General features: G+C 48.2%; 1 protein-coding gene across 6 annotated transcripts in view; it reads right to left on the reverse strand.

The window, feature by feature from the left end:
- lef1 (lymphoid enhancer-binding factor 1) overlaps nucleotides 1-24,182 on the reverse strand; it is a 38,500-nt gene extending 14,318 nt beyond the window's left edge. For 5 of the 6 annotated variants that reach the window (XM_078109082.1, XM_078109085.1, XM_078109081.1 and 2 more), the window contains exons 1-4: nucleotides 22,991-24,169; nucleotides 21,092-21,158; nucleotides 19,747-19,871; nucleotides 2,238-2,358 (exon numbers count right to left, since the gene is read on the reverse strand). In XM_078109082.1, coding sequence (XP_077965208.1) covers nucleotides 2,238-2,358; nucleotides 19,747-19,871; nucleotides 21,092-21,158; nucleotides 22,991-23,191 — 514 coding nt within the window. In that variant the 5' untranslated portion in view covers nucleotides 23,192-24,169. Of the gene's footprint in view, nucleotides 1-2,237; nucleotides 2,359-19,746; nucleotides 19,872-21,091; nucleotides 21,159-22,990 lie in introns of all 6 variants that reach the window. The other variant, XM_040187550.2, reaches the window with a different exon arrangement.
- Between the last annotated feature and the right edge of the window lie 1,991 nt (nucleotides 24,183-26,173).

The following is a 26,173-nucleotide window of genomic DNA, read 5'->3' on the forward strand; positions in this document are numbered from 1 at the left end:
TGTAGACACGGGATTGACTTGGCCTAACTGTCGGTGGATCTTCTGGACTAAGCTCCTCCATCTCCAGCTCGTCGGCGCCTACTGGGTTTCAAGGTCGAGGGCTCCTTTTTTTTAGTTGAAAGATAACTGGGAAATGGGGCCGTAGAATTATTCATATTTAACTAGATCTCAGCAACTCACATAGCCTCTTGGGAGACACCTATTTGTTTTATTTTTCATTTTAGACAGGATCAATACAATTGAAAATACTGTTCAAACACAGACACACACACACAAGTGGGATGTGCCTTCACACGTGCACACACACAAAGAAAAGATTAGCAGCATCTTCTAATCCCTGCTGGAGCTAGCCTTTTCTTCTTGCCTCTATCGTTTCCCTTCTTTCTCTCTCCAGGCTGTGGTCTGAAGGGGCCTCCCTCCTCGGAGAGCCGGGGTGAACGGGGGGAGCTTATAACTCCAAAGCCAATGTTGCAACGCTGGATTCATAGCACGCATAGCGCTACCCCCCGCCAACTAATCCACCACCTAACACTCCTGAGGGCCCTCCTGAGGGCAGAAGGGAAGGAGGCAAGGGGTGAGGCGGCTAGGGAGATTGGAGAGAGCCCCGGCGTGTTAACCTTGTCACTCACCCCCCTAAGGTGCCTAATTACTCACTTCCCTGTACACCCGTTGACGCCCAACAAGGATTCACACGCGCACCTCCGAACACTAACCTGCTTCTCATTGTAAAACCGGGAAACAATATAAATTCAAATTAGTGTTTCCATCTTATGTTTCTTCTTTTTTTCCCCGAACAGGACATATAGACGGTTTGAATGTAATATGTTCAAAGCCCCCCCCCCCCCTCTGCTCGACCTTCCTTCCATTGCATAGCGGCCCTGTGCATATCAGAGCTCATAATGAGAAAATCCATGATTGTTTTTCATAATTAACGAGCAGATCAAAGTCTGAGCCCGCTAAGGAAGGGGGAGCAGCAATTGGTCGATATGAGAGTGCAAGAAAGGGAGAGGAGCAGCAAGAAAGAGAATAAGAGAGGTTTCTCTTTAAGCATCTGCAGCCTAGCTTGACTGGTATACACACATGAATATGCCTGGGGAAATCATTTGCAGCAAATTCGGGTGCAAACTGGATCGCTTGGACATGGATTTCTGTCGGGCTGCGGGAGTAAAGATCAAATATAGCAAAAGGAAGGGAAAAAAAGACCTCCAGGGGTCCTTTCTGCTCTCCAGTGTTTGTCAGAAACGTAGTGGATCTCGATGGACCGGCAAGACCAGTAAAACGGGAAAATGGGACTACACGACAACCAACCGATTAAAATGCGTGCATTTGCGTTTCAGAATATGCATTGCTCGATTCCCTGCGTCAAGACAATTCTTTCTTTTCCTTCCTGCTAACCTTTGAAAAAAGTGCTCAACAGAAATGCGTCTGATGCATGGCTCCTCTGGCATATGTGGAGCACGGTTTCTTTATCCGTCTGTCCCTTCATCTCACCACGCTGTGTACTCCAGCGCTCGGCGCTGCTTTGTTATTTATAGTCGGCCCCTCAGAACCTCCCCGCCTCATCATCGTCTTTATCATCGCCCGCGTCCCGTCTGATCCATCTCCTCCTTTTCAACTGGCAGCCGCGGGAGGAAAAAAAAAAAAGCCACAAGGATAGAAAAAAAGGTGCGAGACAAAAACTACGACGGGAGCCCAACATCTTTCTGCTTTCGTGACAGGCCCTGCCAAACGTCTCCAGCTGCGCGGGGCACGAGGAGCTCGTCCGCAGCTGTCAAGAGCTGCGGCTTGATGTTGTTACCGAGAGGCGGCGCGTGCGGGAGCAGAGGGCAGCCGAGCTCGACGCGCCGTCCCACGGGACGCTTCAAATAAGTTTATGTTCAGAGCCGGGGCGGAAGACTTTGATTTTCGCTGTCACGCGTTTTGGTTTGTTTGCCTGTGCCGATTCCCTGACAGCGTTGGCACACGGGGATGTTTAAAAATAAATTAAAAATCAGTGGCTTGCTCAGTTGCATGACGGCAACTTTTGAATAAAATCACACTTTTAGTCCGACTAATCAAACAAGGGCTGTGGTTACTTTGTGATCCCAATGAGTTCCACACGTTCAACTGAACCGATTTGAAATGTAATAAAAAGTCAAACAAAGAAGTTTGTGTCCACTTTGAAAACATCATCATCACTAAAGACCCAGACTATTTAGAAACGTGGATTATTGGTTGTTTGGATCGGTCGTCTCTACCTTGTTTGTTGTTGACGTCCTGGGGATGAGGACCTGGGGCGAAGTGCTCGTCACTGTACGTGATCAGCGGGGTGAGTGGGTGGACTGCGTGGGACGGCTGCACCACGGGGACTTTGTTGGACTGTGGAGGGGGGAAAAAATAGGGATGACATTACACATGAGCTTCAGCGGCATCCCTCCATGCACGAATTGGCCCCGTTTCCCACCACACGATCTGGCGACTGGTACGGCACTTTATTGTGAGGGTGGTCTGCCTGCATGTGGATATGCAACATTCCCCTGAAGGAAGGAGGAAAAACACGTCAAAGAGAGAGAAGAAGAGAGAAACAGCTGCAGCGGATGGGAGCAAGTGGAGCGAAGGGAGGGGAGAGAACAGCATGATTCGCAGGGTAGAGTTAGAGCAGAGGTCTTCGGCGGGAGATCAAAGGCAGTCATTAGCTGGTGAATAAGGGGGAGTTCATTACGGAGCAAGAGCCGAAGGGGGGGAGAGATGAGGGATGGGGAGGGTGGGAGGGGGGTTGCTGTGGACGGAGAGCGCGAGTGAGACAGATGTCTGCGGTGCTGCTTAATGCGGGGAGTAATCACGTCAGGAGTGTCCTGACCTCAGCCCCCCAACCCCCGTCCCCGGCTGACTCAGATCCCTGCCCTCCTGACAAACTAAAATAGACCGAGCTGCCCCCCCCCCCAAAAAAAGAGAAAATCCCCGGCCCCAACTCCCCCCCGGCCAAGCGCTTACATGCTTCAGCAGCAACGGACACATGGCAATGCTTAGCCATGCTACATCTACTGTCCAAATATCACCTCCACAGGTTACCAACCAGAGACATTAGTCCGCTGTCCTGATATCACTGACGGGTCTCCCACCAAAGGGCTCCCGTGAGCTTTGAATGAGAGACCTTTCTGGCCAGATGCTCCCAAAGGAACGGTCACCTGATTAATAATGTTGTTGGAGAAACTTGTCTAAATTTAGCATGAGAGTAGATTTCTGATCACGGGACTGTTCTTTAGAAGCTCCCGCTCTGTTGTCCTCGCGAGGTGTCGGCCAAGGTGACATTCCTGCAGTGCTAAGTGGTGATTGGTGCCCCTCCTCGCCCACTCCCACCACACACACACACACACATAGTGCGGCTGGAATGTCTGTGTTGCTCCTGAACCTCTCGCAGACTGGCACCAACCTCAACTTAAGAGCCGCCCCCCCCCCCTCTCCCCACCTTCTGGGAACGTCCTGACTGGGAACACAAAGGGCAGCAAGTGTGTGTGTGTGTGTGTGTGTGTGTGTGTACCGAGAAAGACCTCAGCATCCTCAAGCACATGACCCATCATCTGTATCCTGTTATCAGGGTGGGAATCTCATCCCCCAGGGCCAATTTCTTCCCCAGCTCCTCTCTTGATAGAAGCCTTCATGTGCCGCCGTGTAGCGGAGAGTCCTCATTGTAGCATCTGAGAGTTACAAACCATCATTACGCATCATGACTCATTACGCAGAGGCTTTTCCCATTAGCCCAGGTGAGGGTGGCTCGGTGACCCCAGTCGGCAAAAGTCAAAGGTGACGGGATAATCTGTGACGGTGGGAGTGTCAGACCTCATCCTACAGAGGGGAGGGCTGTTAGTGAGAGATGCTAACCCTGAAGGAGGGGGAGGGGGGGGACAATCCTACACCAGGGGCTAAATGCTAGCATTCCCGCCCATATTATTTTACGCCTGTCCACTCCCATTTGTTATCCTGCAGGAATGAGATAAGAACTTTGGGGATTATCATTTTAGGTGGAAATAGAAAGAATAGAAAAGAAAGAAAAAGCAGGCAGAAACAAAAGTTAGACTCTTGTTCACACACAAACACACACCTACATACATGCGAGACTGTAAAAAAAGGTGATTGACTACCTAGAGGCTTCCGCCGCGGAAGAGAAGGCCTCTTTTGTGCTTTTGCCAGTTACAGCTGTCATGTCACATTTTTCTCAACTGCTTAATAAACTGCCTTCATGAAGGCCAAAATCCACCAGAGAAAAACCTGCAGGCCTCTGTGACCAATACACAGTTTATGGCTCTCTGGGTTTCACATTTACATAAACTGCATGCCACAAATAACCGTGGCTCGCTCTCGGAGGAAAGGAGGAGCGATGCATTGTTATTTGGGGCTTCTTACATCTCCACCTCTCTCCAAACTATCGTATGACGGGGGGGGGTAAACATATGGAGGTTCGGTCAAACAGTCACACGTCCTCACTGTTAAGTTACTGTGCCGACCGTCGTCATGGAGCCACTCTTTTCAGCTCCTCCAGGTGGAGACCGGTTGGCTCGCTGCCACCACTTTGCAGCTCTCGGCAGGTTGCGCCATAAAAAGCAGGACACCCTTTTACCAATTTCCTGGAGGAAGTAGTTGGAGACACTCAAGTGACCACAACCGTGAGTGTCACGGCACGTTGCTGCAATCTAACCCCCTCTCATCCCCCATCCCGACTCTAAAGGCCCTCAGCTGCAGCCGCTGCGGCGGCGATGTTGCGATGGAGGGCCGCCATATTGGAGGTCCATTTTATTGTATAGGAGAAATAATAGGCTTAGGATCTTTCTATTCATACTTTTTTTAGGGAGAGTGAAAGAGGAGAGGCGGCGAGGATTGAAAAGAAAACGTTCCATTTGGAATTTCATATCCAGGCTTGGCCGGCCCTTCTGAAGAACCCCTCAGATGTGGTTTTAAGAGAAATTCATTGTGCGGAACTGGAGCTGGCAGGAAGCCCTTCGATGGAGGAGACACTCCAGTGTGTTTCGGTACGCGGAGCCAGTGACTTGGCGTGCTGTCTGATAATGGGGGTGGGGAAAGGATATAGGATGTTTGCTTTTTTATGTTTCTTTATTGGTTTTTTTCCTGACGGCACGCCTGTGTCTCCGAACTCCTATTCTGTCCGATTCCACAAGCATCCTGCGACAGTGTGCGTGTGCATGTGTCTATGTGGTATATGCAACATTGCCTTTTTAGCATCTCTCTCCCCCTCTCGGCACGGCTTTTGTGCTCCACTCAATTATACCACTTCTGCGGAGCGGAGTGGAAAAAAGAGAAAGCGGGGAATTTTATAATAATCACTTCCCACTTCTGTAATTTATATGCAATGAGGACTCTTTGCGCCCGCAGCTACAATCAAGTGTGTGGAAACCATACGAAGTGTTTCACAAACAGCGGGGGAGATGGCAGCTCGAGTGGGGGCCACGGATTCCCATGCTGCTAAATCTTTTCACTGAGAAGCCCATCTCACCCCCCAAAAACGCAACCTCACCTCCTGACAGGACTTTCCGCCCGAGTCAACAGAAGAAAGAAGAAGAAGCGATAAATTTCCCGGTGATTACGACTAGTTTCATCGAGAGTTTGCCGTAAATTTCCGATGGAATGATGATTGCCATCACCCGAGGGGGGTGGTTTAAAATAGCTGTGAATCACTGGGAGAGAGCACGCCCACCTCTGGCTGCTTAAATACAGTCTTTGGCTACTGTATCCACTGACAATGTGATCATTGTGGCTCCCTCCCCCTCCCCCCCCTTTTACCAAAATCAGTGGAGACCAACCTGAGGAAGCTTAAATAAATAACCAATTACCGCTCACGGAGCTGGTTTGAACCCCACCAGCTCCAAGTGGAGTGCTAAAAATGGAATGTTTTATTGGCAGGATGGCCCCCTCGGCCAGGGGGCTTAATGTAACCAAACCCAATTAATGGAGAAGAAAGCCGCGCCGGCAGCGAGCGAGGGAGCGCCGCGCGCCGGGGGTAATGAGACGAACAAGCGAAGCCAACCGCAGGGACAGGAGCGGAGGAGGCTACGAATAACAGGAAAATCCTGGCCCGGAGAGACGTTTACATCTGCCATACCCCCGTACCAATCTCTCCTTCCCTCCTCCTCCTCCTCCTCCTCCTCCTTTACTTCAATCCTAAACCTCGCGTCCAGAAGTCAGAACAGACGCCGTGGCAGTGAGGTCCAAGAACAGTTGGTAGAACTGGGAATAGAGGTGTAAGTCATCCTGAATCATAAGTCAGGGTGTTTGGCGGATGACACAAGTAGACGTGTACCACATATGCAATGTTATGCTTTTTAGTAGCGCAAATTTATCATGCGGGGAAACTCGCAAACCGACGCTTCCACATTAGCCACACGTCAAACACAATAAAACGCACAGCACCGACAAACGCAGGGGCATTAACATGGAATGGAACACAAAACCGGCCGGGGAAAGGCACACAGATACGGCGTAAAATGCGGTCATGGTGCATGGTGACGGGATCAGAGGCCGCTTAATGAATTTAACCCGTACATGCTCCATATGAACACAAAGCAGCTATTAACAGCTGCCTGTCTTCTTTCCCACCACCACGCGCAACTGAATAGGACAGGGTGGATTACCCATCATCCTTCAGTTGGCACGAGGAGCGTGCGCTCCGAGCAAACCAATCGCGCTGGCTCCCTATACTGGATGTGCTAAGGAGATAATTTGTGTGAAATATGCCTGCCCCAGATGAAAAGACTTGATCCGCTCTTTTTTTCAAGTGTTCAACTCTTAATTTCTATATGTCGCGGTGCTATTAAAAAAGAACTGAGGGGAAGAGCAACAGAACATTAGAAATGATCCAGTTGCTGTTAAGGCGCACCAAGTTAAGCAGGAAAGGTAAATCACTATGACATCGGGTTTGTCAGCTCAGGGTGAAGTGCAACTTCTTATGGTCATTTGGTGTCGTTTTACGTATAGGAGTGTGGGGAAAGTCATGTTGCAGCTTGCATATGTTTTTCCAAATAACCATTGTCATAATGGAAATTGTAGCAAAGAGGTTTTGGTTGTATTATTTATTGAGTTTTGCAATAAATATCCGTGCAACATAGTTAGAGGACTTTAACTAAGAGACCAAAACCAGCGACAGTCTGTTTCTCAAAATGTGGCTCTCGGCCCTAAAGCCCATTTGTATGTTTTAACAATATACATCTTTAACAGGTGTACAGAGAGGTAGACGTTGCACTCAGTGATTATGTGCAGTTGTTTTTTCTGCTGCCTTGGCATTAAAGCTGCATTCAGATCGGATCAGAAGCTCCGTGCGGGCGGCCTGCCGACTGCAACACGTTTGACGTCATCCGCTTTCTTATTGTGCAGCTCTGGATGGCCGGTTAGGTGATTAACGTAGAATTCAGTTTCACATTACTTCGAGAATATAAATGTTATTTGTTTAAAATTTTGCATACATGGTCCATATTTCAATATACCTACTGTACATCTCGGAAGATTTCTGATATCGATCGGCGCAGTCGGCCGCGTTGTGCGGCCATATTGCGCGTATATGTTCAGGTTTCCAACGATTCTCTTCGTCTCCCGCCATCCGAGCGCTCTGTCGAAATCGAACAGCTCCGAGTGGCGGATTCTGCTCCTCCGCTGTTGTGCTTGCAGATTGTGTGTATGTGTTTGTGCGTTTGAGCCGCTGCTCTGGCAGAGCCCCGGGCGAACTGCGGGATGTTCACCTTGCGGCGGGGCACGGGGCTCATTATCACAGCGGGACCTGGTCACATCAAAGGACTGAGGAAAGGGCAAACATTCTGCTGAAGTGCCACTGTCAGCGGGCCTGCGAGCGCGCGCGCAAACACGTGCACAAAAGGCCGACCGCACACGCTTGAGCACCCACTAGGCATCTACACCCCCACAAAGAAGATGGCTGCTCTCTGCAGCTCCATCTCTTCGCCTGCATCTACTGAGACGGGTTTACAGTGAATCTTTGGAAGACACCAAAACGGTGTCTTACTAAGCGGTGCATGTGGACGCGATCAATGTGTCTAACCGTGTCCTAATTGCTTTAGATGCGCCGCTGCGCAATTTCCTCGATTAGCTGCGTTCCGTTTTTAAACACGGACCACGTGTTCGAACTCGGCGGTTAAAACTGACCACAATTCTGAAGATGTTTTTGGAGCGTGATCTATTTTGCTTCCCCGAATCAATCGTCATCCCCCTCCGCCGGACTATTTATAGCGACGCTGCTGCTGCTGCATTAACACGCTGCATGATTTATCATTAGAAGCCAGCTCTGGTCTGCTGAGTAGCCGCGTCCATGCCAGGCAGCGCGTCGGTGCCAACATCCACATTCGACAACAATGCTCAAAAAAAAAAAATGGCCCCGAGAGATGTACACAAATAAAATCGCAGCATAAGCTAACTTTGTGTGGCGAGAGCGCGTAAAAACCTTGCACCCCCCCCCCCTCCGACACAATGCCGGAGACGCAGGGAAAGAGGGAGAGAAAATGCCGTGCAGAATGGGGAGAAAGTGCTGATGAGTTGCGTTACGCGGGAGCTTCAGAGAACCGTCGAACAAGAGCGGATTTGCCTGCTACACCTAGATAGTGCCCCCCTCCTGCCCCCCCCCCCCATCAGCTCTCGCCCAGGTATTCTGGGCATGAATGGCTGTCAGTTTGGATTTGGGAGCTCAGCGTTGAGGGGGAAAATAAGAGTCTGGTGGGGGTCTTTGTGTTTCTCTACCTGTGGAGACGGGAGCTAGAGACAGTACTCTTCTCTCTAAGCCGTGGCCGGCTCCCGTGCAACGTTGCACATTACACCTACGGGAAAGACGGGCTAAATATTAGCATTGCCAGCTAGCCGGGGAGAGAGCCGCGCGAAGGCAGAAAGCATCGAGGCTGCAGAGGCGCTGCAATGTTTTTCTGGGAAAGGTTCTCCACGGCACGCACTTGGAAAATGTGGACGGGAAGGTGATTTGAATGAGAGCCTCCTCTGCCTGAGCCGTAGAGAGTACTGACCTAGTTTTCCCTCTGTATGTCCCTCAGACAGACGCACGCACGCGCCAACACAGCGAGCGAGAATAGGAAGAATAAAAACATCGGATGAGTTGGTGAGCCTGTGCCGCTGACGAGTAAAACAAACAGAGAAATGACAGAAGTTTGTGAAACAAAAGGGGGTTTAAAAACATCGCGTAATGCTTTGAAAAGCACGCGTCACAAGGAGTCCTGTCGCCTCAGGTGTCTCAACACCTGTTTCTAGGCTTTGGTCTGAACTTTTGACCTGCTGTCACAGTTCACACCTTGAACGAACAACGTTGCTCCAAGCGCCACGTGTTCGGCCTCCCTTCACTTCCACAATAACCTTCTCTCTGAATTAGAGGAGCAGCCAGACGAAGCCGTGCTTTTCATTTTACACAAATGACGCCCTCTGGGCGGTTGGTCGATATGCAGGTCTGACTTGACTCGGTTAGACAATCGCTGGTATTATTTTAATAAGTAAACCCATTCATTCATTCATAATCCATTATTTTGGGGGGCGGTGTCAACGTGTGTGTGTGTGTGTCTGTGTGAGAGGGAGTTTCTCTCTTTAAGATAACGAACGGTGTAGATCGTTCCATCGCTGTGGACGGGGGGGAAAGAGCCCTCGATGGTTTCAGCCGTGGCAGCGGTAGCGGTTCCCCCCCCAGGAGGACCTCCGAGGAGCCTCTCGACATATGCGCACAAGGTCGGCACTTCAGGATCTGCTGATCAGCGCATATTTATTATTTTTCAGCGGGCATCTTGGCTATCTTAATGGGTCGGGCGGGGGTGACGGGTGTTAAAAATTCCCCCGACCCGCGCATCGCTGCTTAACCATTAGATGTCAATACAAACCAGAATTGACATACGTCAATAGGTCTGGTGTGATAACTGTGAACCGTTATAACGCAACTAAAATCCCTCGCAACAGCTCCTTCTATTTGAAAATCATATGAAGACGCACAAGGTTTGTTATTACTAATATAATTAGGTTAAATAAATTGAATATGCTGCAATGTTTTTTGATGTTTATATAACCTACTCAAACAGCGGAAATGTTCTTTTCTCCTCCCGGACCAATCGATGAGTTGGAGTCCTGGTAGACTTTCAGTGGACTAAAATTGTCTCGGTTAACTACAGCCCTGGCTGCAGATCATGTGACCGCTTCGATCTGTGGCATAATGACCCAGAGTCCCTGCCGCGGTGCTGAGACGCATTCATGGTTGGGAAACCTTTTGGCTCATTCACACTACAGGCCGCACAACAGAACCCGAGGCCCAGTGTGTAGGTGTGATTCCTCGTTTTGAGGGATTAACTGGTAAAGACTACCAACCACCGCCTTTGAGCCTGGAATTAGTCATTAATGAAAGCACACATTTTAGCGTTTCTTTCAAGCCAGGCGCACACGCCCCTGTTAGGGTCTGAATGAAAAGCACAAAGCTATTCAAATCTGATCCCCTTCGGAACAAATGGCCTTCCTCCATCCCCAGAGAAGCAGCGGACACTTAAAGAACCTCTCCAAGGATCTCAACGGCCACATGAAAACTCTGCCCCGTCAATTAGCTGTGCAGCCGAGGGGGAAGGGGGGGGGGGTTTAATACAAACAAAACAATCACCTTGTACAACATGGCAACGGACAACGTCTGCTTATCCCTTGATACCTCTAAACAAATGGTAATAGTGAATATATCTGCAGCACAAAGGGGTCTCCTCGGGCTCAGGGCATTCGGTTCCAGCAACATTACAGGGCACACTCGTGCACCTGATGCTACAAAAGCAGAATGGTGAGCCGCACAATGAGAACGCCCGCGTATTCATTGTGCACTGCTCATGCATTTTAATTCAGCGTCATTTGAACATTAAGAAAGCAATGTTAGAATGAAGGACAAGAGCTTAATGTCAAACAATTGGCCCTGAAATGTTGATATGTAACTTTTGGATCCAGGGAAATTACTTTATTAATTAATATCTGCTTAATTGATAATCCCAATATTTAATATATCAAATAGTATTATTTAGAAAATACAAAAAAATGCCGCAAAAACAATTGTATATATATATAAATCAAATAATGTATAATTCATAAATGAATCCAGTTTCCTGTAACTCAACATTTTAAGGTAAAATCTAGGACGTATTCTTTTGTGTAATCAGGACTCCAGACTGCAGCCCTTAGTATCAATGCTACACATTTCTACAGTCAACATGCGAGTGGTCTTTACTGCGTCCCCATATGAGAAAATAAAGCCATGCTGTGTTCCGTCATGTTCCAGCACATCTTTATAATCACAAGCAGCATAATTGAAGTGGAGCTTGAATAAGCAATATACACATGGTAGGATTGGCTCTGGTAATCCTACAGTTGTAATCTCAGAGACTGTTTTCACCCTTTCATAGAACCGACCCGTCTAAAACTGGCCCTGTGTGGATTTGTGACCTCAGGTCAGATAACCACTTTGAACTTTACAAATAAATGCCTAGCAGAACCTTTTCACCACCATTGCTTCACTAGTAGGGATGTAGATTTGTAATATTGGTGATAGAAGCGGGTATTGATGTAGTGGGGACATGGGGGGATGGGGGGCGAGATGGGGGAGGGGGCACTTCCACTTCCCCCTTCTTTCATTTCAAAAGACAGATACAGTGGGGGCGGATTGATTTGATGTTTTGATGCATTGTTTGATGACGGGCAGCTCAAAGTGGAGGACGCCTCTGTGATGTCTCTCCATTGGAGGACATGAAAAGCGTCACCTGGCCCCTGAGCCGAGGGGTTACGGCTGCTGGTGGATTTAAGGGCTCCTGCTGCGCCGGACGGTGGCTCCATTGATGCCACATAATCCATTCGGCGTGACCTTTGTATTTTTAGAGTCAGCTCCACTTGCCTGTCAGCCTGCCTTGTTAAAACTATCGCAGACATCAGGGGGCTGATCATCTACGTTCTATTACAGGACAGTATATTCAAGTTATTCAATGTGTACATCCCACGCAGGGGGGGAGGGGGGCATATGGGTCTTCAATCACCAACGGAGTGGTCCGATGATCAAAAGAAACATGCAGCGCGCGACGAGCCCATCACATGAACAAACACATTCTTGCTAGCTATCGTTGTGGGTTTCATCATCCTGCATCAAGTGACTGCTGAGAGGAGGAAAAAAAACAAAGCCTCGTTCTCATCCCTGTGACATCAGCGTGTGCACAGCGAGCGCAGGGAAGAACAACAAGCCGAGGCAGTTCTGGATTTCTAATTAATGGTGTCAACCCCACGTGAAAATATCATACGGTTAAAGAAACAAAGAGAGGAATGAAAAAAACGTACGCCGGGCGGTCATCAGCCCCTACTGCGTTCTACATTTGCCTAAACTAGGAGCAAACATAATTGGGATGAATCTCCTCAGTAAGCCACATTTTTTTTAAAAAGGGTGTAAATTGTTACACTGCTGTGTGGTAAGACACTGAAACAGTTGCACAGATCAGAGGAACTGCAGCAGCAGGGAAAGAGTCACATTCAGCTCTGCTGTTTTCCTCTGTGACTCGGGGCCACTGAGTTTTTCTCCAGCCATAGTAAATTGGGCGCCTGGGGCGGGAGCCTGAGCCAAGCTTGCATTCGGGAGTCCTCGTGGAGGGCATGAGGGATAGAGATACGGCACTGGAGTGGGGGGGCAGGGTGGCGGATGGTGGGTGGGGTGGGGGGTGGGGAGGGGGTGCAGGACTGGAAGCACAGTGGTGGGGACGGCGCGCACATGTTTCCACACAAAAGGCACCTGGCTAGTTAGCACGCGAGCTACTAAGCTGCGTGGCCATCAGCGCTCGTCATTCTTTCTGTTCCCCTCCGTCCACCTCGTCATAAACGTGGCTGCATCTGCAAGTGTAATCACTCCATTGTGCTCCGATTTTCTGCTCTGCTGGACGGGCAGCATGGCGGCCCGCTTTTCAGCACCTCCCTCTCCCTCTCCCTCTCCCCTCTCCCCTCGTTCCCCCCCGCCGAAGTGCCCTTCGCCCCCGTTCCTGGCGACTCCTTTGCCGGCGAGGCCGGTGTGTCTCCCAGATTACAGAGCGCCGGTCGCTCAGGTAACAGGAGTCACTAATCTGGCTGGGGTTGAATTACACATAATTGCCTCGGCACCGTGATTGATTTCAGCCCTGGAAAGGAAAAGACGACCCCCCCCCCCCCCCCCCCTTTACCCCCAACCCACCACCTCCCTCCCTGCCTCTCTCCAGCGCTCACGAGCGGCAGCCAAGACTCTCCATCTAGTAGGAGGCAGGAGGCTTTGAAGAGATCAAAGCCAAGGCCGGGAGCAGTTGCGCGCCCTGGGAATACGGGAGAGAGGCTTTCTGCTCCTCAGCCCTATTTTCTAGCGTCATGTCGGATTGCAGCTGTATTGCATTTCGCCAGTTTTCTTAATGCTCTTGGTTTTGACTTTGACATCAGTGATCCCCCCTCGGTTTTCTTCAAAAACAAGGAGCGGGGCGGAAAGAAAAAAAAAGTGACTGAGGGGAAGAAAGAGTGTGAGGGAGAAAGAGAGAAGGAGGGGGAGGGTGGAGAAAAGAGAGAGGGGGGGGGGGTAAAGAGATCAACCGACTGATTTTTATTTTCACAACTCCATAATTGGCCAGTTCAAAGGAGAGGAGGGGTGAACGTAGCATTTGTTTTCAATTCTGCAGCCGATATAAAAGGAACGACCAACTTTTATGGGTTTCCCAAAAATTAAAGACAGGCTTTTTTTTTTTTTCCCGTCAAAGAACTGTGTTTCTTTTTATGGCCGAGACCACACAAAATGAACGGATGGCTCAGCAGTGTAGTGTTCCTCTTACCCTACACACAACTCACTTGTGTGCAGGCGCGCACGTCGGCCCCTGCGTCGAATAACCGTTTGGCGTGAGTGTTACGCAAAGACAAACTGATCTGGTGATGGTTAGCGCAAAGAAATGCCCGCACGGAGCTATAGACATCCACCCGTTTTAACAGCGCCGTTAATGAAGCCTGGTGGCGAGAAGGCACCCTTTGTACTGCAACTATGTACTCCTACGCTGGGGACCATTAATATTTTAGCGCTGTCAGATGCACATTGCATGCAAGTCTCTTTAGCACTCACACCCACAGCACAGCGAAATAATGAGCTTCTGAAGAAATACAGAAAAAACAGCAGAGACAAGAGAGGGGGGGAAAGAGCGCGCCGGAGACTGACCAACTCCATACAAAACAGAGCGGCTATTGATCGTAGCTCTGTAACGTCCGCCGGACAAAGTGAGGGCTGTTTGAGCTGCTCTGAAGTTTCGGACGCATCCGGACGGATTTGCGCCCATGTTTTACTCCTGCGGTCCTATTGTTCCCCTTGCTGCCGCTTGGCCTGGAACGCTGCTCGCCTCTACGTAGGCCTACGAACTGGCAGGGTGAAGTCAATAAAGCTCTCCGTGTTTTTCAGTGTCAACGGGGGAACAACGGGGCACTGTGATCAGCTTTAAGGGAACGCTGAGAGGCTTCCATCGTAGCCGAGTTGAAATAACAAATAGGACAATGGGCGAAGTTACCGCCACCCCGCTAGCGCGTGCAACGGAGCACAGTCGCAGCATCCCCGCGTCAAGTGCACAACAAATTGACACAAACACTAAAAACCCGCCCTCCTCGTCTCCTTTTCCTTTCTGGTCCGCTCTTACAGGAAGTGCACCACCCCCCCTCCCCCAGGCCGCCGAAACAGGACTGGCCATGAGGGACAACCTTGGCGAGGCGCTCCACTGACCCCTGGAGATCAGTGGCAGGCCGCTGGTGTGGAGTGAAGTCCTCGGAGCAGGTGTGGTCCGTGGAAGCCTGACTGGCCGGCTCCAGGCGTCAGCCGGCGCTTGATTGGTTAAGCCTCACCCGACTCGGTGGGAGGACGGGGAGCGAAGAAGGTGTCATCATCTCTGAGTGCTCCGCTTTGAGCATGAACACATGCCCAAAATGAGCATTGGTCCGGGGGGTCGAGTGCGTCTTCCGCGCGTCGCGCTCACAGCCGCGAGGCTCCGGGCGGCTTCTCGCACACGCACGTATGGAAAAAAGAAAGGTTTTCAGCGTTTGACTTCACAATTTAACCTCGTCTTAGGGGCTCACTTCTGTTTTCCTCTGGGTTTTTTGTTTTGATGTAGTGAAGCTGCCTCTATGACACGACCAAGAACAATAAATCCACCGGACTCAATCCTCGGTTCGTTGTGTTTTTGGCTCTCGTCTCAAACAACAACACATATCTCTTTGTCCTGGTCGACCGCTGAGCTCCATCTCGCGAGATGAAACACGCCGACAAGGTGATTGCAACCACATGCTGGTCATTAGCGGCGTGCATATGGAGCAAACGTGTCAACCAGCATCACCGCCGTGCGGCGGAGGACGGGAGGAGACCTTGGCGTTAATGGCGCTGTTTATGAAACACCGCGACCCAGCGGAACTACAAAGACTCTGAGACGGGGAGTGTGTTCTTCTGTGTGAGGCCCTTCATGTGCTCACGTGCACACGTGCACACACACACACGCGGCGCTGTGTCTGAGAGCAGATGACATCAATGTCAGAGCATTAAGAGAGGAAATGGTGCGTCTCTCCTTCGAGAACTGCATTTTAACTGATTGATTTATTTGGACGTAAAACATATATATGGACAGCACGAAAGACGGCGGGATGATCCCATGAAGTCACGCCGCATGTCCACCCCACGGGGACACTTAGAAAAACTACACGAGGTGCCACGAGCTGCCATCTAGAACCTTCTGTGCGGACACGGGAGGCTGCTGGTAAACGTAGTGTTCTCTTTAACAGGGATCTTCCACGGTAGCGCTGGGGGCATGAGCTCAGGACACACATGGCACTGAGGGACACCAGAGCAGTCCCACCAAATCCCGTTAGGTAAGCCTGGGTTAGTGATTCCACGCTGCGAGACACTGGCTAGCAGATCCGTCACGTTCCCACTACATCAAAGGAGAGTACAGCGCTTCAACCCTTCCACGCCCCCTCCTCCTCGCCATGAGGAAGTGCGATTGAGGGTCCAAAGGGGGGGAAAAAAGAAGGAGAAGAGGGAGCGCTCTTAGCTCCCCACACCACAGCAGCAAAACTAGGCTTTGAAAAATTCAGCGATTCCATCGGTTCCCCTCCTCAAGCTGTTGCTCAGCACCGCGAGACTGTTCAGCTGTAGATCACCAGCACGTCTTCCCAACATTTCAGAACCATGAACAGGCAGTTGTGTCTTTATCTCGTCCGCCATGCACCGGCGTTCATTTAAAGGGTTCGGGTGAGGCGTGGTGAGCTAAGTGGTTTTAGGGCTTCTGTAGTTCCACGAATAAAACGTCTCGTGATTTCAACAAAAAACGGTAAACATTTTCTGTGACTGCAGAATCTGAAAATAGATTTCAGGTCGTTTAAAAATACGCACTGTCCATCACGTGCGTGTTGATCTTTATTTAGAAGCTGTCATCTTCACATCCTCACTTGAGTTTGTTAGAAAAATAAAGACCATCAAAGCACTGAACTTCTTCTTCTACACATCAAACCCAAAGTGATGACATCCCAAAGGCTCTGGAGAGTTACACCTAGAGACAATTATCCTTAATACCGTTATGGGCAATTACGATCATTATGACCAGCATTGTTCATTCGTATATATATATATATATATATATATATATAATCCATCACAGAAACACAGAGGGAAAACAATGCTGTCCTATCTTCACAAGCTTTCCTACTTTTAAGCATCAAAATGTAAAGCAAAGAAATATGGACCTTGACGTATCGAAAAAGTCTATTTGTATTATCTGACGCATCTGAAAATGCTTTGAGAGAGAATCAGTAGATGAAAGACAAGAGATCAGTGTACTTCTGTCCAATTAAACAACCAGATTATTGTTGGCTGAAATACATCAGTGTGGCGTATTTCTACAGCCAAACAGCATGCAATCAGTAGAATCTATACAAAGGAGTACAATCGCTAAGGCGCCGTGATATCAAGACACTATAAACCTGAAGCTACTTCAGGCCCCAGCAGCAAGCACCACTAAACACACAATGCCCCTTTTTGCTCCTCCAAGACGAAAAAAAAGTTTCACCTCACATGACGAACTCTCAAAATGCCTTTATGCTCAGGATACCCTGCAGACTCCACATCCTAAAACAGCTATAGGATTACGTAAACATGAGGGTATCCGTGACACACCCCTGACTCTTTGAAGTGGTCAACGTGAATACGCTCGACACCGGACTCCCGCCTCGTGTGGCGGAGGCGACCTATCAAGCAAGAAGCCCTCAAAATCTGCTGACAATCAGCTACTCCCGACAGCTCCATCGCGACTGGACGGCATGTGCAGGAATGTCACGGTCAATGGAAATCAATCTAAACGACTGGGATTGGAGGGAGGGGTGGGGGGGGGGGGGGGGGGGGGGGGGGCGGGGATGGAAGAGAATGAAAGGGAGAATGTGCCTTTGATCTGGGTGAAAACCGATCCCAGGCCTGCAGATACTGAGGCTGCGGTGGCCCGGCAGCGAGCTGACATCAGGGAGGGAGCAGGGAGACTCGTGTTCCGTGATCCTCGCCTCTTTTTATTGGGTAAGTGAGAGAAACGTACAGAAAATGACTACCGAGTTATTGAAGACAGCGTGAGGGCAAGGGAGGGGGAAAATGAAAAAAAGCAGCCATGGTAAAGTAAATGAAAGCGGGTCTTTAAAAGTTTTGGCAGAGAGAAATCCGTCAAACTGCCCGGTCTAATTCATCTGCAGTCAGCTGGTCTCCATGCGCACCCTTTAGGAGGTTTTTTTTTTACCGGGTGCGATGAAGGCACAGGGGAAGCAGTGCAATTGTAACACCATCCTGTGATAAGAGTTGCGTGTGAATGAAGTTCCTTTACACACAGCGTGGGGCAGCAGACCCCCCCCCTCCAAAACAACCACATCTGCCTCTGAGAGCGTTTTCACACAATGACGGGGCTCGCATTTCACCGCCCCCGATGAAACAAACGCGTACCAGCCGCGGAAGCACAAACAAAGCCAGAACTTGTGCGAGTGTTTCCTGTCTGAAGGAAGCAGAACTGCAGGCAGACTGAGCCCGGTTGTCCTCACGAGTCTGATACGGAGACTTGGACAAAACCGGATAAGTGGACAGCTGCCGATGTGCCTTGAGCTCTGTGTCTGTCTTGAGAGGAGAAATTTGCAAACGGGACAGACACAGGAAGCCGCCAGAGAGAGAGAGAGAGAGAGACCTGCAGCTGGCCTGAAATTGATACCATTACCGGGGCAAATATCTGCAAGAGCACACGCCACCCCTGGACGGGACTGTGAGAGCAGCCTCGGAGGGGCGACGCTGCCTCGGGGCCTCCTCTCATGCTGGGCTAATTAGAGATGTAGGTATGCATCACTTAAGATTTTAACAAGATGAGAAATACTGTATTCCTATCTCGTAATCTTCTGGAAAGTATGAGAGCCATTCAGGAGCCAAAGGTCGTATGTGGTTGTCAAGGAGATGAGTGGTACAACGCCAGGGCGCGAGGGGTGATACTCGGCGACAACACAAATATTATGAACATTGCAGGTGAAGATACATATTAATTTCTCTAGGTTTACGTTTGTTAGTTATCAGTCAAGTAATGTGATCTGACCTGAAAAGTCTTTCAGCTCTATTCAGTTCTTTTGTTGCGTTTATTTCCCAGTTCATAATTTTGAAGTAAAGTAAGTAATTTGTCAATAAAGGGATATTTTTCTAATTAAGCTGTAATATTGTAAACTAAATCTTCTTGTATGATGTGGAATTTAAAGCTACTGATAATATTAGTATAATATAAAGCTATTTCTATACTCTTTTTATTTTTTCTATCTTAAAAATAGGCCGGGAAAACGGTTGTCTACTGATGACCTATGACCTATTTTAACCTTGTGTAGTTCTGTAATTATGTTGTCATCAGCCTTATCAGATTCTTCTTTAACGAATATTTGCTATCTAACACTTTCAAAAAGGATCACGTAGGTTATAATCACAGTAATATCAAAATGTGCTTATTTAATCTATGGAACAGTCTGAACCACAAAATAAAATACAAGCAAATGCTTTTATTTAAGGCGCTTAAAAACAGTAAACGTTAACAACAATGTCTCCATTGTTGCAATTGTAACAATGAAAATAGCTGCAACTTCTGCGATACGATTTTATTATTTAAGTGCTGATTTGATTCGTTATTGAATTCCTGCGGTTCCTGAATGGAATTTAATTGAATGTCTTTAACTAAATCAAGATGGAGTACAAGGGATCAAAATGCAGATGTTCTAAAAGTGGATCAGCGTGTACGAGTGAAGTCAGAGGTTGCTTCCTGTCTCTGTCCTCAGCCTGCACGCAAGGTGCTACGCTACAATATCAGCAACACAAAGTAAGATCTCTGCAGGTCTGTCATCGTGTTAATGACCAAAGCAGATGTGTTGTCTCAGAGCAGCACTCTCAGCGTGACTTTACCAACTTCAAACAAAACATAAGGTAAAACAAAACATAGACCGTAACCCAACGAAGAGGAAAGAAAGGACATGCCTCAACTACACCGCCAAATAACACCGATTCCCGTATTCCTCTCACCCCTATATCTTCCCCTATTTATTTCCTAAATATAAAACCCCGCCACGCAAAAATTGGGAAAAGTCGATACCTTTGTGCACTTCGGCGGAGTTGCTGTTTTTTGTTTTGTCAAGCAAAAATATATTTTGTTTGTTTACACAAAACCAAAAAAAAGGCGAGATGTTACTGACCGTTCTGGGCATGGGCGGCGAGAGGGAGCCATTGTTCATGTAGGAGTCGTTCATGTTGCTCATCATGATGTAGCCCGGGTAGCCCTGGTACGGATGCCCTTTACTGTACAGGTCTTGGAGTTTTCCTGATTAAAAAAAAGAAGAAAGAAAGAGTCACAATTCACTGCATGTTTGCAAGAGGTCTCCCATGAAGCCGTTCGTAAATGTGTCAATGTCTAAACTCTTTGTGACTCTCACAAATACTGGAGCTTTTAACACAGAAACATATCGAACAAATCCTAATTATGCTTGAGTTAATAAATCAGACGAGCATTAAAGTCTTCTTTCACTGGAGCCGCAATGATATCACTGTGGATGGCTTTGACCCGGGCCCCGTTTCTCCCCGGCCTTTTGTCTGTGCCCTTTCCTCCCGTCTTGGAGAGGAGGGTCGTATTATGCAGAAGAACAATGGAGCCCCTCTGTGCCAATTAGCACCAATTAGAAGAACATACAGGCTGTGTCAAAACAGGAGACGCCCCAACAGTTCCACTGTGCCTTTGACCTGAGAGACGGAGAGCTTCATAAAAGAGGCCTCAATGCAGCGCCACTTGCCACTCAACTGCGCGCAGAGTAATAAGGCCGTGGGCGTTGAGAAGGGGGGGGTTGGGAGCATTTGTGGTATACAGCCCTGATGGCAACATGGGTCTTGTTATGAAGAAAGCCAGTGTTTGGTTTGAAGGAGATCCCATTCAGGAGCGAAAGCGGAACAAAGAGGAGACACACTCCTCCTCAAAGGCCTAATGATGACACGCAGGCGTGAGGTCAGATTACAATACCCTGAGAGCAAAGGGCCCCGAGCGGCAGCAACATGCTGCACGCAACAGTGTGACCGGAGAGCTGAGGTATTGTGGGGGAAATGCTTTATTGGGGGCGATGCGTACTTGCGGAAAAACCACAAGACAGAAGTTGTAGGATTTTTCCTTCGTAATCGCTCTTGAAACGAACACGTCTGAAATGTGCAAATTCATCCTTCTTTCAAGCGTCTTTGTTTCTGCAGGCTCCCTCATCTACGGGGTGGGTCACAGGGAGCCGCGTCCAGGACGGCACGACATGCCCTGACTAGACTTAGATCGGAGATTACCCGTCTGAGAGCAGCAACGGGGGAAAAAACAAACAAAAAAAAAAAACAGGGGTTGCGATAAGAGGTAGAAGAGTGTGACTGATGGCTTCTGCGTGGGGGAAACAGGGTGGCGCTTCTTCACACGTTGTCCTTAAAACCCTCAACTTCTCGTGGTAGAATTCGGAGGCCTTACTGCGTCTAAATGACATGCGGGTTGTCCCATAAAGCGCGCTGATTATAACTTACCATCCTCCAAATGGTCTCTGTGTTTTTCATGATATGAATCTTGCGGTATTTGGGACAGTCTAGCTCCCTGTAAAAAGAAAAACAACAACAGTTAAAAAGAAAAAATACAACATTTAAATGAGGGTAAATCAATTAAGACGCTGAAAGCATTTACACAAACACACACACACACACACACACACACAGTCAGACACCCACAAACACTGCTGGGACAAATGCCGTCCCTTTTGCTTGTCACTAAAGCAGAACAAGGTTGCACACAGGGTAACGCACACACACACACACACACACACACGCATATACAGCCATCTTTAGAGAGGTGATGGAGCCTGCATCAAAGCTTCAAAAGAACCACTTAATTGAGCTTCATGTCCTTAAGGAGCTTACAAATTAACTTGTTTTCAATGCCATAGGCCCACTTTCAATTTCGTCTTTCAGTTTATGTGTATTTCCGTTGCCTCTGTACAAGGTGAAATAAAATCATCCCATGAAAAGAGAAAAACGAGGGAGACAAAAATAGAAGAACCCCATGCTTTTTTTGCAGCCGTTTCCTTTCTCTTTGCGATCAGAATTGGGAAGAGGACTTCTTTTTGGAGTTCAGACCCCTCAGGATGGCTTCAAGCTGAGCCAGGGAGCTTCACTGGATTCCTAATTAACATTCAGCCTCTGTCTCGTGTGTCTCTAGGACGTTTGGTGGTGGATGTGTACAGTCTCACTCAGACGGTGCCCAAAATCCTATTTAACCCGGCAGTAAATTACATAAACAGGCGACAAACTCGTTGATGGGGAATCTGCAGCCTGCATCCAGAGGTCGATGCACAGGTAGATTAAATTGAATTATTTTAAACTATAATGTTTCATGACTATTCTCCCTCTTTTTTGGGAGGGGGGGGGGGATGCATCTCGCAAGCAGAGATTACTAAATAACATTTTTGGAAACGTTAAAAAAATCCTCATTAATTAATTGAGATTATATTTGCATTTACTTACACAATACATTTCTTACAATTTTACGTAAGGGTGAACAAAAACTAATGCGGCTGTTTAATATAAATTTGATGGCAAAAATAAATCGGGTAGAATTAAATGAACACAACAATGAAGAAATCATTTTCTTATAATAGATTTTGGTGACAAAATAATTGGATTGGATGTTGTCTTTTGTGCCCTTTGAAATAAATGAACCATCTCCTTCATCAAGACATTGGAAGTCAATCTGTTTACTGCAGCTGCTGAGTGTTATTGTGAACCCCTGACAGCACACAAGGCCCCAATTCCTACCTCTCAGATCGTCATATTAAATTATTCTAAACACATTTTTTTGTTTGCCAATTTAACTACACGTTAATAAACTATAACTTCAACACATATTCAAGTGTGCAGTTGAGGCCTCCAATGTTTCCTTCGGAGCTTCTGATGTACCGAGGAGGTGAGCCTGTGCACTCTGCAGCGGTACTGTCTCTCTTTTTCTCTCCAAATGAACACATGTAAATGTACGAGTGCAGCCAAGGGCATGAATGCACCTGAGCGCTCTGTGCGCGCGTGTGTGTGTGTGTTTGTGTGTTTTTTTACCTAATCTGAGATAAACCTTTATGATAGAAGAGCTTAACGCGTTATGAAACCGAGCAGGGTCTCTCTCAGGAGGGAAATTCATTTGAGGCCTATTTGCTCTTCAGAGCTCAGACCATCTTATCAAAGCTGTGAAATCGCTCACGTAAACCCCGACCAATTACTACGAAAACCAGGTGTTTTTAAACGATTAAAACAACTTAGTTGGGCCGGCCTGACGCGGACTGCTCTCCCCCTCTCCCCCTCTCTCTCTCTCGGGTGGAGTTCAGAGTGAACACCCACCTCCATCATCCCTCAACCCCACCGAGTCGACCCCGCGGCGGTACTCACGTCGTGGCTGTTGCTGTTGGGGCTGCTCTCCGACTCGTTGACCAGAGAGGACTTGATGTCCGCCAGGTCTCCCTCCTCCTCCGAGTGGCTGAGCTCGGCGAAGATCTGCTCCTTGTGCGGGTCTCCTTCGTCTTTGAACGGGATCATTTCGTCCGTAGCGCACAGCTCCGGGTCTCCGCCGCCGCCTGATAACTGCGGCATTTTTTATTTATTTTAATTTTAATATATATATAGTTGTTGTTGTTGTTGTTGTTTTTTACTCAGTTTGTTTCACACACGCGCAAGAAGCTACGCGGCGTGGAGGGGAGGGGGGAAACTCCCTCTGAAATCCCCCCGAACCGAGCGAGCAAACGTCTCCCTCTTTGACCGCAGCGTCGACCGGGAGTCGCTGGCAGAGGAACCCGCTGCCGGTGAGCTTTTTACGGGAAGCAACAGGAGGACCGAGGGGCTGTGAGTCAGCGTCCCCCCCTCCTTCTTTTTTTTTGTTTTCTTCTTCTCGTCACCACGACTGTTTAAAACTTGAGGCTCAGAACGCGAGTCCAGTGCACGCCTCAATTTAATGAGGAGAAAAGCCAAAAATAAAAAATAAAACAAAAAGGAAGACAAACCACGAGTTAAAATCTCATCACTCGCGTGTCAGTCAACACGCGCGCACACACACGCGCACAGGCACACACACACACGCACACCTGGCGACTGATAAGGTCCGGTGGGGGGGAAAAAGTGCATTTATAAAAGGTGAGAAACAATATTTCCTCCGTGGTCCGGTGAAGAAGCCGCGTCGTCCTTGAAAGTGGGAGGACGGGGAGGGGAAGGAGGGGAAAAAGGGGGTTTGGGGGATGGCGGGGGGGGCAGAAAGTCGGCTAACAAAACCAAAACACCGTCTGGAGGTGAAAAGGTAACTGATGGATGTGCAACTGGAAGGAGAGAAGAAGACAAAAACACACAGTTGCAACGCTCAGGCAAGACAACAAGCAAACGCGCTACGCCGCTTTCATGCTGCAAAATACATCCTCGACGCGGGAGGGACACAAAAAAAAGCAAAAAGTCGTAAAACAATCAGAAAAGAAGGTAGTAGACTGGAGGAAAAAAACCCGCCGAGGACCGACTTCCCACTGCTCGCACACTGCTTCCACAGTGTAATGTAACCGGTGTGTGTATGTGTGTGTCGGTAATGTAGCCGTGCTCCCTCCTCCTCCTCCTCCTCTCTTCAGTCATTGGGAGGAAGGGGAGATGAAAGGGAAGCCGCGGCTCTGATTGACACCGCAGCGATTGACGCTCCTCCTGAGAGAGAGATTTACACACGGCTCACAACAAATGGGCAGACGGGGGGGGGAGAAAGAAGCAAGACGCGTGATGAGTTAAAACATTCGTGTTGAATACAATTAACAACAAAAATAGCAATAGAAATAGGGGGGGGGGGGGGGTAATATAAACGCAAGAAATGGCAATAGTGTTGTTTTCTGTGGTAATAACCGACAACCTTGTTTCTCAAAAGAAGAAACTGATATGTTTGTGCCATATGTAACTAAAAGTAAGGTGTGTAGGTGGTTAGACTTTTTGGTCAACCTGTAAAGGAATCATTTAATTTATTTATTTGTCTGAATCCAGCTACGTTTGAGAAAAGGGGTGGGGGGGGGGGGGGGCTTCTTATTTCTAACTCTTTACATTTAAATGCATCATGCTTGCGGTTTTCTAACGCTAGTGCAATCAAAGAAAACAGAGATAAAAAAGTCATATGGTCCAGGGGTTCAAACACTTTAGCATGTTAATGTATTTATATAACGTTAATTTAATATAAAGTTAATACGTTGATTTATTCATATCAGACCCCCCCCAATCAAAATTAGATGAAGATGACACGTTTTATATTTTCATTCATTTTTAAACACACACAGCTAAATATCCAGTTTGGGTAATAAATCTGCCTCAACATAACTCTTAAAAATTGCATTCGAATAAATACAAAATAAATCAATTGTTTAATAAATTAATAATAGCAAATATGCAACAAAAAAAATATTATTAAAAGAAAAGAAGAGCATGAGTCTCCGAGACTACAAATTTCTCACGGAGAAAAAAAAATAAACCTCCTAAAAAGCAGTGGAAGTGCTGTTCTTTCTGTGTCAGTCTGAGCAGTGAAAGATTGCGTGAGAATCAAAGTTGGGAAGGGGAGGCAGATCTTTATAAAGCGCGGAGGTGGGGTTAGCGGGGCGGAGCCGCGGCTGCCTTTGATCTTGCGGCGGCTGGCTCTTTCATCCCCCGACTCCCCCCGCCCGGTCTCCCCCACACCGCCTCCCTCTTCCACCCTTCTCCTCCTCCTCCTCGCTCCCACTCGCCTTTGTATGACTAAATTTGGTCCGAGTATGGAGCCGGGCCAACATTTCCACGTGTGCGTTCATCCCAGCTGAAAGAGAGAGAGAGAGAGAGAGAGAGAGAGGGGGAAGAGAGAGAGAGGGGGGGAAGAGAGAGAGAGGGAGAGAGAGAGGGAGAGGGAGGGGGGGGGGGGGCTCTTCCGGGTAAGAATACAGAAAAAAAAGATCAAAGGCAGCAGAGACTGGATTCAAAAGAGCCGAGACTGGCTGCATTCCAGAGTATAGCGGAAAGCGCGCGCTCCCCACACGCGCCCGCACTCACAAACACACGGGCACGCACGCACGAGGGACGCGGACAGCGACACGCGCTTGAATACGGCACTGAATGAGAGAAAGAACCAGACCTTTCATTTAAAAAGCCTTTTACATTTATATTTATTGTTTCCACCCCCCCACAAATAGAAGAGGAAACTTGATACGAGGTATAAAATCGGCCTGTTTCCCCCCCTGCTCTGTCTCTGCCTCATCACAGTACTTCTTAGTTAATTTAATTATCCACCACTTTTTTTTTTTGGCACGACCTGAAATGATGCTACCTTCATCCACCAGCACCCTACAACCATGCTATAGGAACAATTTTATTCCATTGAAATATATTTTTATTCTGCGTCTTTAGCAGCATTCACCTTGGATATGGTTTTAATCATAAAATTGGGAGGAAGGGAGGTATCTGGAAAAAACGATTTTTGGTAGGCCTATTAAGAGACAGTGCAGGCCTGCAGGGCCCAGGGTGAAGAGATCCAAGGTGTGAAAAAATGAAACAGATTGAACAAATCACAGGACTAAATGATTCATGTTTGATTCTTGG

The sequence above is a fragment of the Gasterosteus aculeatus genome, chromosome 9, assembly GCF_964276395.1.
Source record: "Gasterosteus aculeatus chromosome 9, fGasAcu3.hap1.1, whole genome shotgun sequence".
Lineage (NCBI taxonomy): Eukaryota > Metazoa > Chordata > Actinopteri > Perciformes > Gasterosteidae > Gasterosteus > Gasterosteus aculeatus.